General features: G+C 42.8%; 1 protein-coding gene across 1 annotated transcript; it reads left to right on the top strand.

Annotated features, from left to right (window-relative positions):
- Positions 1-3,928: 3,928 nt before the first annotated feature.
- RND3 (Rho family GTPase 3) lies at positions 3,929-10,521 on the top strand (the record flags this gene model as incomplete). Its single annotated transcript, XM_026852534.1, has 3 exons — positions 3,929-4,042; positions 5,581-5,715; positions 8,633-10,521. Coding segments are annotated over 3 exons (501 nt in total), but the record flags the coding sequence as incomplete, so codon positions are not given.
- Positions 10,522-11,299: the final 778 nt, after the last annotated feature.

The raw sequence follows: 11,299 nt of genomic DNA, 5'->3' as shown, positions 1-11,299 counted from the left end.
TTACTGTGATTTGAATGTGTACAATGTATTCAGTGTCCATATAGAAACATAATCGTAATTATAAAGTTTCGTGCTGAAATCTGTCTGAAGACAACCGAAACATACAGGGATTAAAGTCACTATTTCCCCACGATCTCTGGCAGTAAGCGCTGTAAAGGAAATGTCAAATTTCTCTCTTTGCTTTCCAGTTCACTTGCAAGTTGGCTGTATTGAACCATGTGATTTTTTTTTTTTTTTACTTTAATGGCAGAGTAACAATAACTATTCTTTGTAGGTGTCCCCCCCCCAGCCCCCCTTTAAAGAGGAAATAATTAGAATTGATAACTGGGAGTGCCAATTGACCTACCAAAGTCCTGTTTTTGGTGCAGAAATGTAAACCCTCAAAGTGCTTTGGATATTCTGGTATTTGTGGCCTGGAGATGACATGTTCTATGACACTCAGGACACAAAATCACCTGCATTTTCTCCAAAACAACAGCCAAGGTGGATTTGGAAGGAGGAGAGCCATCGGCGGTGAATCAGCTACTTAGTGCGGCCACTGCAGTATTTGATGTGTTTTCTATGTAGCTGATAATTAGTGAGCCCAAGGGTTTGGGAGTGAAAATGCTGCTGTTCATCTGTTGTTCTTTCAGTTGACTGGAGTCCAAAAGGCTACAAAGACTAATGCCTGATGGCTGCTTGGTGGTGTGTAAATAGTAAAGTCTTGCCTGTTACTGAACTCCACTTCCCTCGGGCCCGTGGGTGAGCAGAGGCTGAGCAGCGCAGTGAGCAGGAGCTGCCCGTGTGGGTCGTGGGGCTGGACCTCCTGGTTGGTTCTGGTGGTGGCTTTGGGTCTTGCAGACAGATAGGGCATTGCCTCTCCATGATCTAGCGTCTTAGGCTAGTGCTAAGACATCAAAAAAAAAAGTAGGCTTTAACTTTCAATGACATAATTCTGTTAGTTATTAAGATAGCAACATTTAAGCCTAAACTTGGTATCTTCAGTAGACCAAAGCCAACCATATTGCGAGGGAGGGGTTTTATTTCAGTTTAAAAGCTGAATTTGTTGTTCTCGCACGGAACATAAGTTTTTAAAAGTAGATCATTCTTAATGTTTAAGTCATTTTGGCTTAAATGATTTAAACTGCCAAGCAGATTAAAAAAAGGGGGATTGCAGCTGGAATATACTTTCACCACAAAGGAAGCACAGCATTATCAGCAATTCCTTGATGAAACTGTAAAATGATCCATGTTGTCCTTGACAAAAATGTTTTATTTTGTAGGAACAGAATCACAAACACGAATAGGCTTATTTTTCTCCACAATCACCATAGCTGTAGCGCTGCATTCTCCTTCTGTTTTCTAGGGTTGGCATGGCTTCAAATCTGCAGACTTAACTTGAAAAAAAGAGTGAGCAGCCTTACTGGGCTGTGCTCGAGTTGTCTGTTCAGACTTGAGCCTCATTCCTGAGATTCCTGGCTTCTGAGGGTTTCTCTGGGCGAAAGGATCAAATGCCAGATTGAATAGGCTTGCACAGCAAGGGCCGTAGCCCCTCTTTATTTGTGCAGTAAGAAAGGTTCAGTTATTGCTGGTGAATGAGACCAGGAAATTTCCTTTGTTGATACTGCAGCCCGAGTAGCTTAAATGGTTCCCATTTGTTCTGCCACACACAACCCCGAAGAAAAGGAGGTGTCAAATATTCCTCCTAGCTTGCCTCTGAGCAGAAGGGCTGCCTGCAAAAAGTGCACTTATTCTAGCTCAGCATCTTTAATATGAGAGGAACAGAAGGAAAACCTAAAAAGAAAAAACCCTCCAAACAAACACAGCTACAGCTGACACAGTAGAAAGGAGTCTCGGGGCTGGAGGTGGTGACTCTGTGTATACATAAATACATGCTGATGGGCATATATGGTATGCTGTATCCCCGAAGACTGGTGAGTGAGAAGATAGGTATGTGTCTAAGGAATTAGTTTCTGGGTGAGGCTTTTTTTGAGACTCTTTTCTAGCCAGCAACCATTTGGCCAAGCATTAATGATCTTCAATCCTGCCCTTACTTGCGCTCGGCGGGGAGGTGTGCTAGCCAGGCAGTGGCTCTCCCCAGCCTGCAAGCTGGCAGCTGGGCTTTGGCCAGTTGAATCTTTCAGAGCGGTGCAGGTGGCTAGTTAACGGCATGCTGCTCTGCAATTCCTCTGTCCAGGGCAAATAACTTGGCCCTGGGGCTCCTGTAATAGCAGTGCTGGAGATAGCTGGGGAGTAATTAGTAGCAGAAAATGCTTATTGGTAGTCACTGCAGGCAGAGCTGAGCTCGAATGAATAGTTAACTATCGGTCAGCTCAGCTCGCTTAGATTTCCTCCTAACATGTCATTTACCACTGAAGACAGCTAACTGTTTTTTGAAGAGCAGTTTTTGACAGCTGCCTCTTTGTTAGATTGACATCATTTAGGAAGATGAGCGTTTGAATAAAATAGTCTCGTTCAACAAATTACCTTCTGCTACCTAGTTTGGTAATGCTTCATTCCCCATGTGTTACCCTTCCTTTCAGAAACAACATTCCTGGAATTCTTGACTCCTTCCTTCCAGTATAAGCTGTCCAACTGAAGTCATCTGCGATCCGTTCACACCATTCCCCGCTCTGCTTTGTGCAACAGCATGGGCTGTCTGTCAGTTAAAAACTTGAGGAATTTCTCTAATCCAGTTAATAGTCTGCTCAGCCTCTGAGACCTTACAGCCAATTAGTTCTAGATAGTTGGACAATTGGTGATATAATTAGCTGATAACCCCCAAACTCTTCAAAGCTGTGTTCTTGTTGTGTGTTCTATGCTGTAGTTTGGGTTCATGAGAGAAAAAATACAGAAATAAGAATGTATGACTAAGAAAGCAAATTTGAAGTTGCAGGCATATGCATTTTAAAGCCCAAGCGCTTATCCTCTTGGACCACTTAAGTACCCTTCTAAATCAGAAATTCATTCCCCTCAGTAAGTGAAGCTTCAGCAGGGTTAAGGCCAAACTGAACAGTAGCTGAGTGACTGCAACTTCCTAGAAAACAGGAAGATTTTTCTTTCCCAAACCTGTTCCCAGATTTGCCAGGTGATAAAAATGAGATTTCTGACTCTTGATGTATTTCACTCTGCACATCATGAAGAAAACCGGCATATCCCTTAATAGCTCTGGAAGTAAAACATGCTCAAAGTGCAATATTGGACCTGTTTATGTTCCATCAGATTACTAGGTTAGCTTTGATCTCATAAAAATTTGTTTTACGGGCTAAACATAAACATTTATTGCAAGCATATATTGGTTTACAGATTGGTGAGGCTTTTTGTGACAGATAACTTGCGTGCCTGCCTACAGGACTGGGATTCTTTCCTGCTGGAGTACTGCAACAAATGCTTTAATTTGAAGCAAGAGTTTCTTCTAAAAATTGCCGATATCCATGACAACTAAAGATACTTTTTGCGCTTGGAACTATTTGTTTTAAATGAAATATTAGAAGAATTCAAACTGATTTATTTCAAAACTTCTGGATTTCTTCCATGAAAGCAGAACTGTGACAGATCTGCTTTGAAGAAGCCTTTTGGAGGTTAAGGATTTGTTCTCAAAAGTCAGATCCCCCGCAGGTTAATGCTGGGACTTAAACTTGGGCTGACCCTATTTCTCTTCCCTTGTTGTTGGGGGCATCGCAAGCTTTTGGTGGGAGATGGATCGCTGGGGTGCCATCGCGCTTAATTACTTGGGGAAGCTGTTGCTTTTGTAGGTGACAAACAGAAGGAAAGTGGGGAAATGAGCAACAGCAACGAGGATTTTGGGAATACGGTGCTACTGAAGAAAAGATGGTAGCTGGGTGCTGTTAAAGAGCTTCACTGAAAACCTTTCTAAACTTTCTGACTAAGCTTGAATGACTGCAGAAAGTGAAAAATATAAACTAATAAAAATGTTATTTGTTTCCCTACAGGGTCTCCTTATTATGACAACGTCCGCCCGCTCTCCTATCCAGATTCTGATGCTGTCCTGATTTGCTTTGACATCAGTCGGCCAGAAACTCTTGACAGTGTGCTAAAAAAGGCAAGTGTTCGAGAAACATCTGAGTGCAGATCTGTATGAGTAGCTTGTCTTTAAATCTCTGAAGAGTGGTGCTGTTTCCTACATGGGAAACTTCAGTGTGTTTCTTTTAACGGCGAGATGACAGGACTGGGCTCTGCACTGCTAGAATTCGAGATCCTTTGTTTGAAAGGGATGAATGTTAATTGAAAACAAAACCTCCCTAATGGATGCTCAGGGGTGAAGTAAATTCTCATTCCTTAGCCCTTAGACAGCGGTGAATTGTTCAGGGTGGTGTGAGGTGCAGGCTGGGTGCAGCAAGAAATTGTCTCTCACATTACATTCATATAACAGACAGGATTGAGAAACTTTGCCATGTTGCAAAGACGGTTGAAACGTGCCTGCCAAGTGTTTGGACTTTTGCCATGGCTTTACATAACTTCTCAGCCTGAAGTTAGAAGGAGCCAGTGACAAATGCCTCTGGAAGCCAGCAGAAGGCCTAGCAGTGGCAGAGAAATGCAATCCTGCACCAAACTTCAGCGTTTTTCACAAGCTCAGTGATCTGAGATTCAGTGCCAGACTTCCCCCGAGTTAAAACATTGAATTTAGATAATCAAACTCTGTGTTTGCAAGGTGATCCTTGTCCTCTTCTTGGTCGCTGGGTGTGACTCAGCTTTTTAAGTGTTGTCTTTAAGGCTTAATGACCTGAAGTTCCTTTTCTGGAGCTGGGGCCAGTGATTCTTGTGTCACTGGGAATAAAGTGGCATAGAATGCTCTGAATAGTGTACAGAAATTACTTCAAACTCTTCTCTCAGCTGCTAACTGTGCCAACAAGCATTTAGAACTGTCTTTTAGTCCCTGATAATGTTGGTTACTAGACTGTTGCTTAATGCTGTATGAGATTTTTCTTAATATGCTTTAAACCCAAGTGATATCCTCAAGTTTTAGGGATTGTGTTATGCTGTAAAATTTTTTGGCTTTCTGGTGTCCTCAAAATAACCACATAGAGGGGGAGGAAATTCGAGGAATATATCACCAGTTGTGTTTGAAGGGCTTCTTGCAGGTTCAAAGTAGCTGTGAACCCTTGACAGACTTGTGTAGTTTTAGGGATAGGGACGTAGCCATGAGCTAGTAGAAAGCAACGCTGATTTTTGTGGCCGTTTGAGACCTGCCTGGGTGGCTCTGTCTCGGGGAACCAGGGAATGTGGTGCCCTCAGGTTTCGCTGGTTCCTGTCTGCAGATGGCTATGGCTGGGTGCTTTCCGCTCGTGAGGAGCGACAGCTCTGCAAACCTTTACTCATGTAGGTAAACAGTCTCAATTCATTCCCTCTTGATTAGTAAGTCAGTGGAATTAATGAGTGTATGAGATTGTAAGATATTTCATCCTTGACTGGCCTCTGCTGGAACTAATGCCCTTTAGAAATAAGCTTGAAGGTAGATGTGACTGTTATGTAAGAGTATTTCCACACGAAATGTCAGGACTTATTAAACTTCATCTTTGTATCTATTGCTGCTTTGGATTTAAACATTTACTCGAGTTTAATAACCTAAAATTTTTACAGTGGAAAGGTGAAATCCAGGAGTTTTGCCCAAACACCAAAATGCTTTTGGTTGGTTGCAAATCGGATTTGCGCACAGATGTAAGCACACTAGTGGAGCTTTCCAACCACAGGCAGACACCCGTGTCCTATGATCAGGTATGTGCCACGTCCTTCCTTGCACTTAAGGGTGGGAGATGAGACTTTTCTGTCACTGTAGCCATCTTTATGAACAGCTTCTCCCCTCGTTGACATGAGAGCATCCTAGAAGTCAGGTGAATTTGAAAACTGAGGAGTAAAGGCAAAGCCTGCCCACAGACTGGATGTAGCAGAAAATCATGCAACCCCACCATGTGTGCTTTAAGCATCATAAGGTTGTAGCCTTATTGACTGCAAAGAACCTTTTCACTTGAAAAGAAACTTACTGCTTTTGGGGGCCTGCTGAGGTGAGGTGTGACATATCCTGCTTATTTACTGATCAGTTGGTAAAATTTTTTGTTCAAACTGAAGATTTGAATCTCGTTCATTTGACTTGAGCGTCGCAACAGGCATTGCATATAGTGAGATCTCTTAAAAATCCTGAAAACAACTGTGAAAACACCTTGTAGCTCCCTCTGAAGGTGGCAGCAAGTCCAGAAAGCATCTTAATTTTTGGCAGCAGTTCTGTGCTGCTGGGGAAGTGAAGATTGGATCCAGGCATCCCGGGATAGGGAAACTGAGGTGAAAGGGAGAGGAATTGGGCTGTGGGAGAGCAGGAGGTAGAGAATGGGAAAACTGGGCTCTAAGGTAAACTTCCCCTTATTACTCACACATGTGTCTCATGCATTGCAGCTGAATCACAGTGGTGGTTTGAGATACACCCTGTGGGGTGTAAGAGTGAGAATTCTACCTCCAAAAGTAACTTCAGCATGTGTATGCTGTGCTGTCAAACAGTTTTTGATGTTTTATTCACATCCTCAGGTTTTCCAAACCAACAGCTCCTAATATGGGATTACAAATAGTGCAGCTTCCTATGGCATGTTTACATTTGAAAAGGCAAAGAAACTAAGTATCTTGATTAAAATGTAACATGGAGTGTTGTACTGTGGCTTATGCTGGTTGTGGCATTTTTCTACACTCAGTGAACATCCCTCCATCTCAGACAGTTTTATATGAAACTAAATGCCAGTTTTTCACCTTTGTGTAAAACAATTCAGAAGTGTCTTTAAATCCTGCTTGCTGTCAGAGATGTCATCTTGGTTACAAACTACCACTCTTGTGTGTGTATATATTCATGTTGTTCAGCCTCAGAGCTGTAATTTTCCATGCTGTTTTTCTTTGAGTATTAAACTTAAAAGGAAATACTGTCTGCCACTTACTACATACACAAGTGCATATATTACATACACAAATGCATATGAATTTTTTACTTCAGTAAAATCACCAAGTCTCACCCCTTTCCATAGACAGCAATCGGAAAGCTACCGAGAGGTGGATTTATCCCCTGGAGTTGAAGACTCAGATCTCTTCTGGTGTCACATTTTAGCCTGCACCCCTTAGGAACAGGAGTCAGCTGAAGGCAAAGGGCTAAGCCAGAAGCTGTTACTTGGCAGCCAAAGGGGAAATTGTACGTGTTAAGGGAAGCCCATACTTCAGCAAAACTTGTGTTATTTCATCTGTATGTAAGCAAAAGCTTAGACTGAGCAATGGTTGTAGCTGTTGTGGCTGCCAAAGCCCCGGTGGCACGAAGCAACCTAATGCTCTCATGCCCTAGCTCTAGGGAAGGGTCCTCAAGGGTTGAGACAGGCAGGCTATTTTTAAATTCTGTTGCCTTGCTAAGTCTACATGGGTTCAGAGAGCTCAGTGGGGTCTTCCCCATTCCTTTTTACTTCATAAGGAAGGGTTGGGAGGGTGAAGGCAGCTGATGGTGACACCCTGCTTCCATTATGCTAGCCAGTTCCCAGTCAGCTACACCTGAGCAAACATCGAGGCTCTAAGGTATAGGCTAGGCTTGGTTAGTGGGAGTTGAGATATTTAACAGTGGGGAGGGCTTGTCCGACAAAGGAATACTCCGTTATCAGGCACTCCCACTTCAGATTGATAAGATGGCTGCATCACTGCAGTGTAAATAGTGCATACTGGAGACCTGGCTCCAGATAGATGAGTGCCTTCAGCCAGGCACCAGAGCAGAGAGGAGGGCTTGGACTGACCTGAGCCTGTATCTTGGGCCCCTGGATTGTGTGAGGAGTGGCACATCAAGGATGTGGTTGCATTTCGTAACATAGTAAAAAGATTCATCCCTCAGAAGTAAAATTCCATTGAAACAACTCTTTTTTTTTCACACAATGCTGTATTGTCTTTCAGTAGCAAAATCCACAACAGGATACCAGGGTATTGTCATCTGCTGGAGTTGCGTGTTGTTTTCTTTGTGCTGCTGGAACAAATCTCCCTCCTCTGACTTTTAATGCACTTAAAAATCAAACCAGAAGGGCGGGTATAACCACTAATGTCCTTTTTTTTTTTTTTTTCTCCCATTCCCTAGCTACAAGTTGCTAGAACTATCCCCAACCCAGAAACCCACAGCGCATTTCCCTACGTGCTTTGCCTCCTTGGTGGAGACGGAACACGGGCTCAGCTCCAGGCCAGGAGCACGCTAGCTTAGGCCTTAAGGCAGTCAGAATAACTTTTCTCTTTGGAAATATCAGGCTCAAATCTGGAAGCTGCCAGGTCCGGACTTTTCCCAGTTGAGCATGTGATTCACAGATGCAAGTTAAGGTGTAAGGGTAAAATTGCTAAATAGGTCCTACTAATGCTCTTCTGGCTTTGTGCAGTTGTTTGCAGGTCGCTGAGCTTATCTTCTCTCTTCCAATTTGTATTTATTGGCCTAGGAGATAATGCTCAGATACTTGTTTAATGCATCTTGGAACCAAAGCTCTGTTTATTTTGCAAAATTAGCTGCTGGCTGTAGTGCTGGAGCTTTAGCTTTCGTTTTCACAAAACACTGTGTATGAAAAACAGTGCTGAAAAGTAATTGTATGGCTTGCTTTGGCTTTCTGCAGAAACTTGGTATTGATTGCATGTTCTTTTTTTCCCTTAGGGTGCAAATATGGCCAAACAGATTGGAGCAGCTACATATATTGAATGCTCAGCCTTACAGTCAGAAAACAGCGTCAGAGACATTTTTCATGTTGCCACCTTGGCGTGTGTGAATAAAACAAATAAAAATGTTAAACGAAACAAATCGCAGAGGGCCACAAAGCGAATTTCACACATGCCTGGCAGGCCAGAACTTTCCACAGTGGCGACGGACTTGCGAAAGGACAAAGCAAAGAGTTGCACGGTGATGTGAAGGACCTTGATTTCCTGGAGAAGGAGGAAGAGAGCGTCCGGGAGGGGTGGAGGCTCAATGAAGTACACAGCCACATGGTATTTAATGAGGGCTTATGCCAGTGCTTTAATGGAGACTTCACTTCTTGTGTGAGACTGTACTTAGGAACTGAGCAGCAAGAAGGAATGGCTTGAAACGAGGTGGCATCAGGAAATGATACTTTGAAGAAAATGCCAAAAATACCCAAACAAACAAAAAAAAAAAAGGGAAAATGTTTGAATGTGCTGAGAAAAGAGAGGGTGAATGGGAAAATAACACTGCAAAGAAGAGAGATGTCATTGACAGTGCTTGTTTCTTTTATTAACGCTCTGCTCCTGGATGCTACCACTTTGATTTCATTAAAATAATACTTTAATGGGTTGGTTTTTTTTGAAAGAAGACGTTATTAATATGCCCTCCTCATTAAGGAACTATCCCTGTGACCTTATAGTTGGTTTTCCAAAGGATATGATCTAATTTTTTAGTAGCTCATCGTTAAAATGGAGAGTGTACCGAGGCCTGTGTGTCACTTAGAGGAAAACACTGTATGTGAGAGAAGTCTGGAGTTTTGCCTTCCTGAGACAGCAGCACGGTCTGCGTTTGAGCACGTTGGTAATGAAGACAACTGTCCTGAGATTTCCCAGTATTATAGGTGCCCTCTCACGGCGGAAATTAAACGGATCAAATTGGGGTGTGGGGGCAAACTACCTGCCCGCTGCAGGACTCTGACTTGCCGTTCCTCTTTGTGATTGTAATTTAGAGTGGAAATGATCTCCAGTTCTGGTGTACTGTATGGGTATGTTGCTGTAGGTTCACGTGAAAGGTGCTAAGAGCTATGATGACAAATGATCCTTAGTTTTACAACCATGATAATTCGTTAAGCCTTACTGCCCAGCTGGGGAAGCCCCAAGACTCCTCTGCTTCTAGGAGTTGGAGAGCCGGGCGGATCCCAGGATGGAGCCCTCTGTAAATGCTACAGAGAAGTGCTGTTCTGTGATGTGGTTCGCTGCAATTATCTTTGAAAAAAAAAAACCCCAAGAATCTGCAAATGAGCCAGCAGAGCCAGGTTATCTTTTGCGACGCTCTTGTTTTTGGGGCAGCCGTCTCTTGGCTGCAAGACTGCGTTTGCTCGTGGTGAAGAAATGGGGTCTGAAGAACTGTGACGCCTTAAGGGGTCCCCAGTGGAAACTGGATACTGCCCTTAGTCTTTAAGATTAATATACACGTATCCAGACAACAATCATGAAAGTGAACCAGTCAAATTCCTTTTTTGCTTATGAATACTATTGTTACATTAAATAAATCAGCCTTTAAAATTGTTTGCAACTGCTTACTGACCGATTTAACTTCATAGCTTCTCTCAAAAGAAGGATTCTGGAAGCTCTGACCAGTGTGGCTGTCGCTTGTGAGGACAAGCGTTTCCTTCCCAAGGGTAATGCTTCATTTTTGAAGTGTTAAAGCTGTGTTCGCGTTAATTTGTGCAAAGGTAAAGGGGTTACCATAATTAAAACTCGGTTCTGTGTGTTCCCGGCACTTTGTTTCATCTGATAAAAGAAGAAAAAAAGAAAACCAAACCACCACCCATTCCGATTATTTCCCACAAAAAGACATTTTTACCACCATAATAAGCTTTTGACTGATGCAACAGTGCGCTTAGGGCAGTATTACAAAATAGCTGGTAAGTGCTTTCTGTATTTAAATATTGTGGAAAAAAATAAGTTATAACTGTTATAAAACAGGACATTCATTACTTTTTTTTTAATTGTTGAAGTCACTTTGTATGTTTGGTTAATGTTTCTGCAGTATTTATTAAAATATCTTTTTTTTTTTCCTTTGAATTAAAAAAAAAAGTAATTGACTTGTAGTGCAAATGGCCTTTGTGTGTTAGTTCATTAATACTTGTGTGTTTTGGACATAATTGTACTGAGCTGCAGGCCGGGCGTATCCGGGATGTGATCTGAATAGAAATCAGTCTTCCCCTTGCACCAGCCTTTTGGGTTCTTTGGTGTTATTTTGTTAGTGTGGGCTACCCAAGTTGTTTCCCAAAAATGTCAGGAGGGACCAGAACAAACAAACAAGTGACTTTTAGTTTGCTTTTCCTCCAAAGGATCAAGTGCTGCTTTTTCAAAGGTTTCCTATATTCGGGTTGTTCCTAGGAACTGATCTTCACTGCGAGTTCAGCACAGACAGGACTTTCCTAATGGAGGGATGTGCCTCATTTCTGTCACCTCAGGGACATCATGGTTGCTGTGGCTGCTCTGGGAAGAGCTGTCCCAACACGTCAGCTCTGCTTGGTGTGTCAGGCTCCCATTTGGACGCAGGACATGATGCTGAGCATGGCCAGGGTTGTCCTTGCTGCCTTTATGAAGTTTTCTCCCTGAAACTTGTAAAGTCAAG

Source organism: Athene cunicularia, assembly GCF_003259725.1.
Source record: "Athene cunicularia isolate RWA chromosome 7 unlocalized genomic scaffold, athCun1 chr7_part1, whole genome shotgun sequence".
NCBI lineage: Eukaryota > Metazoa > Chordata > Aves > Strigiformes > Strigidae > Athene > Athene cunicularia.
Note: the sequence above shows the minus strand (reverse complement) of the source record. Positions and strands in the feature narration are given on the sequence as shown.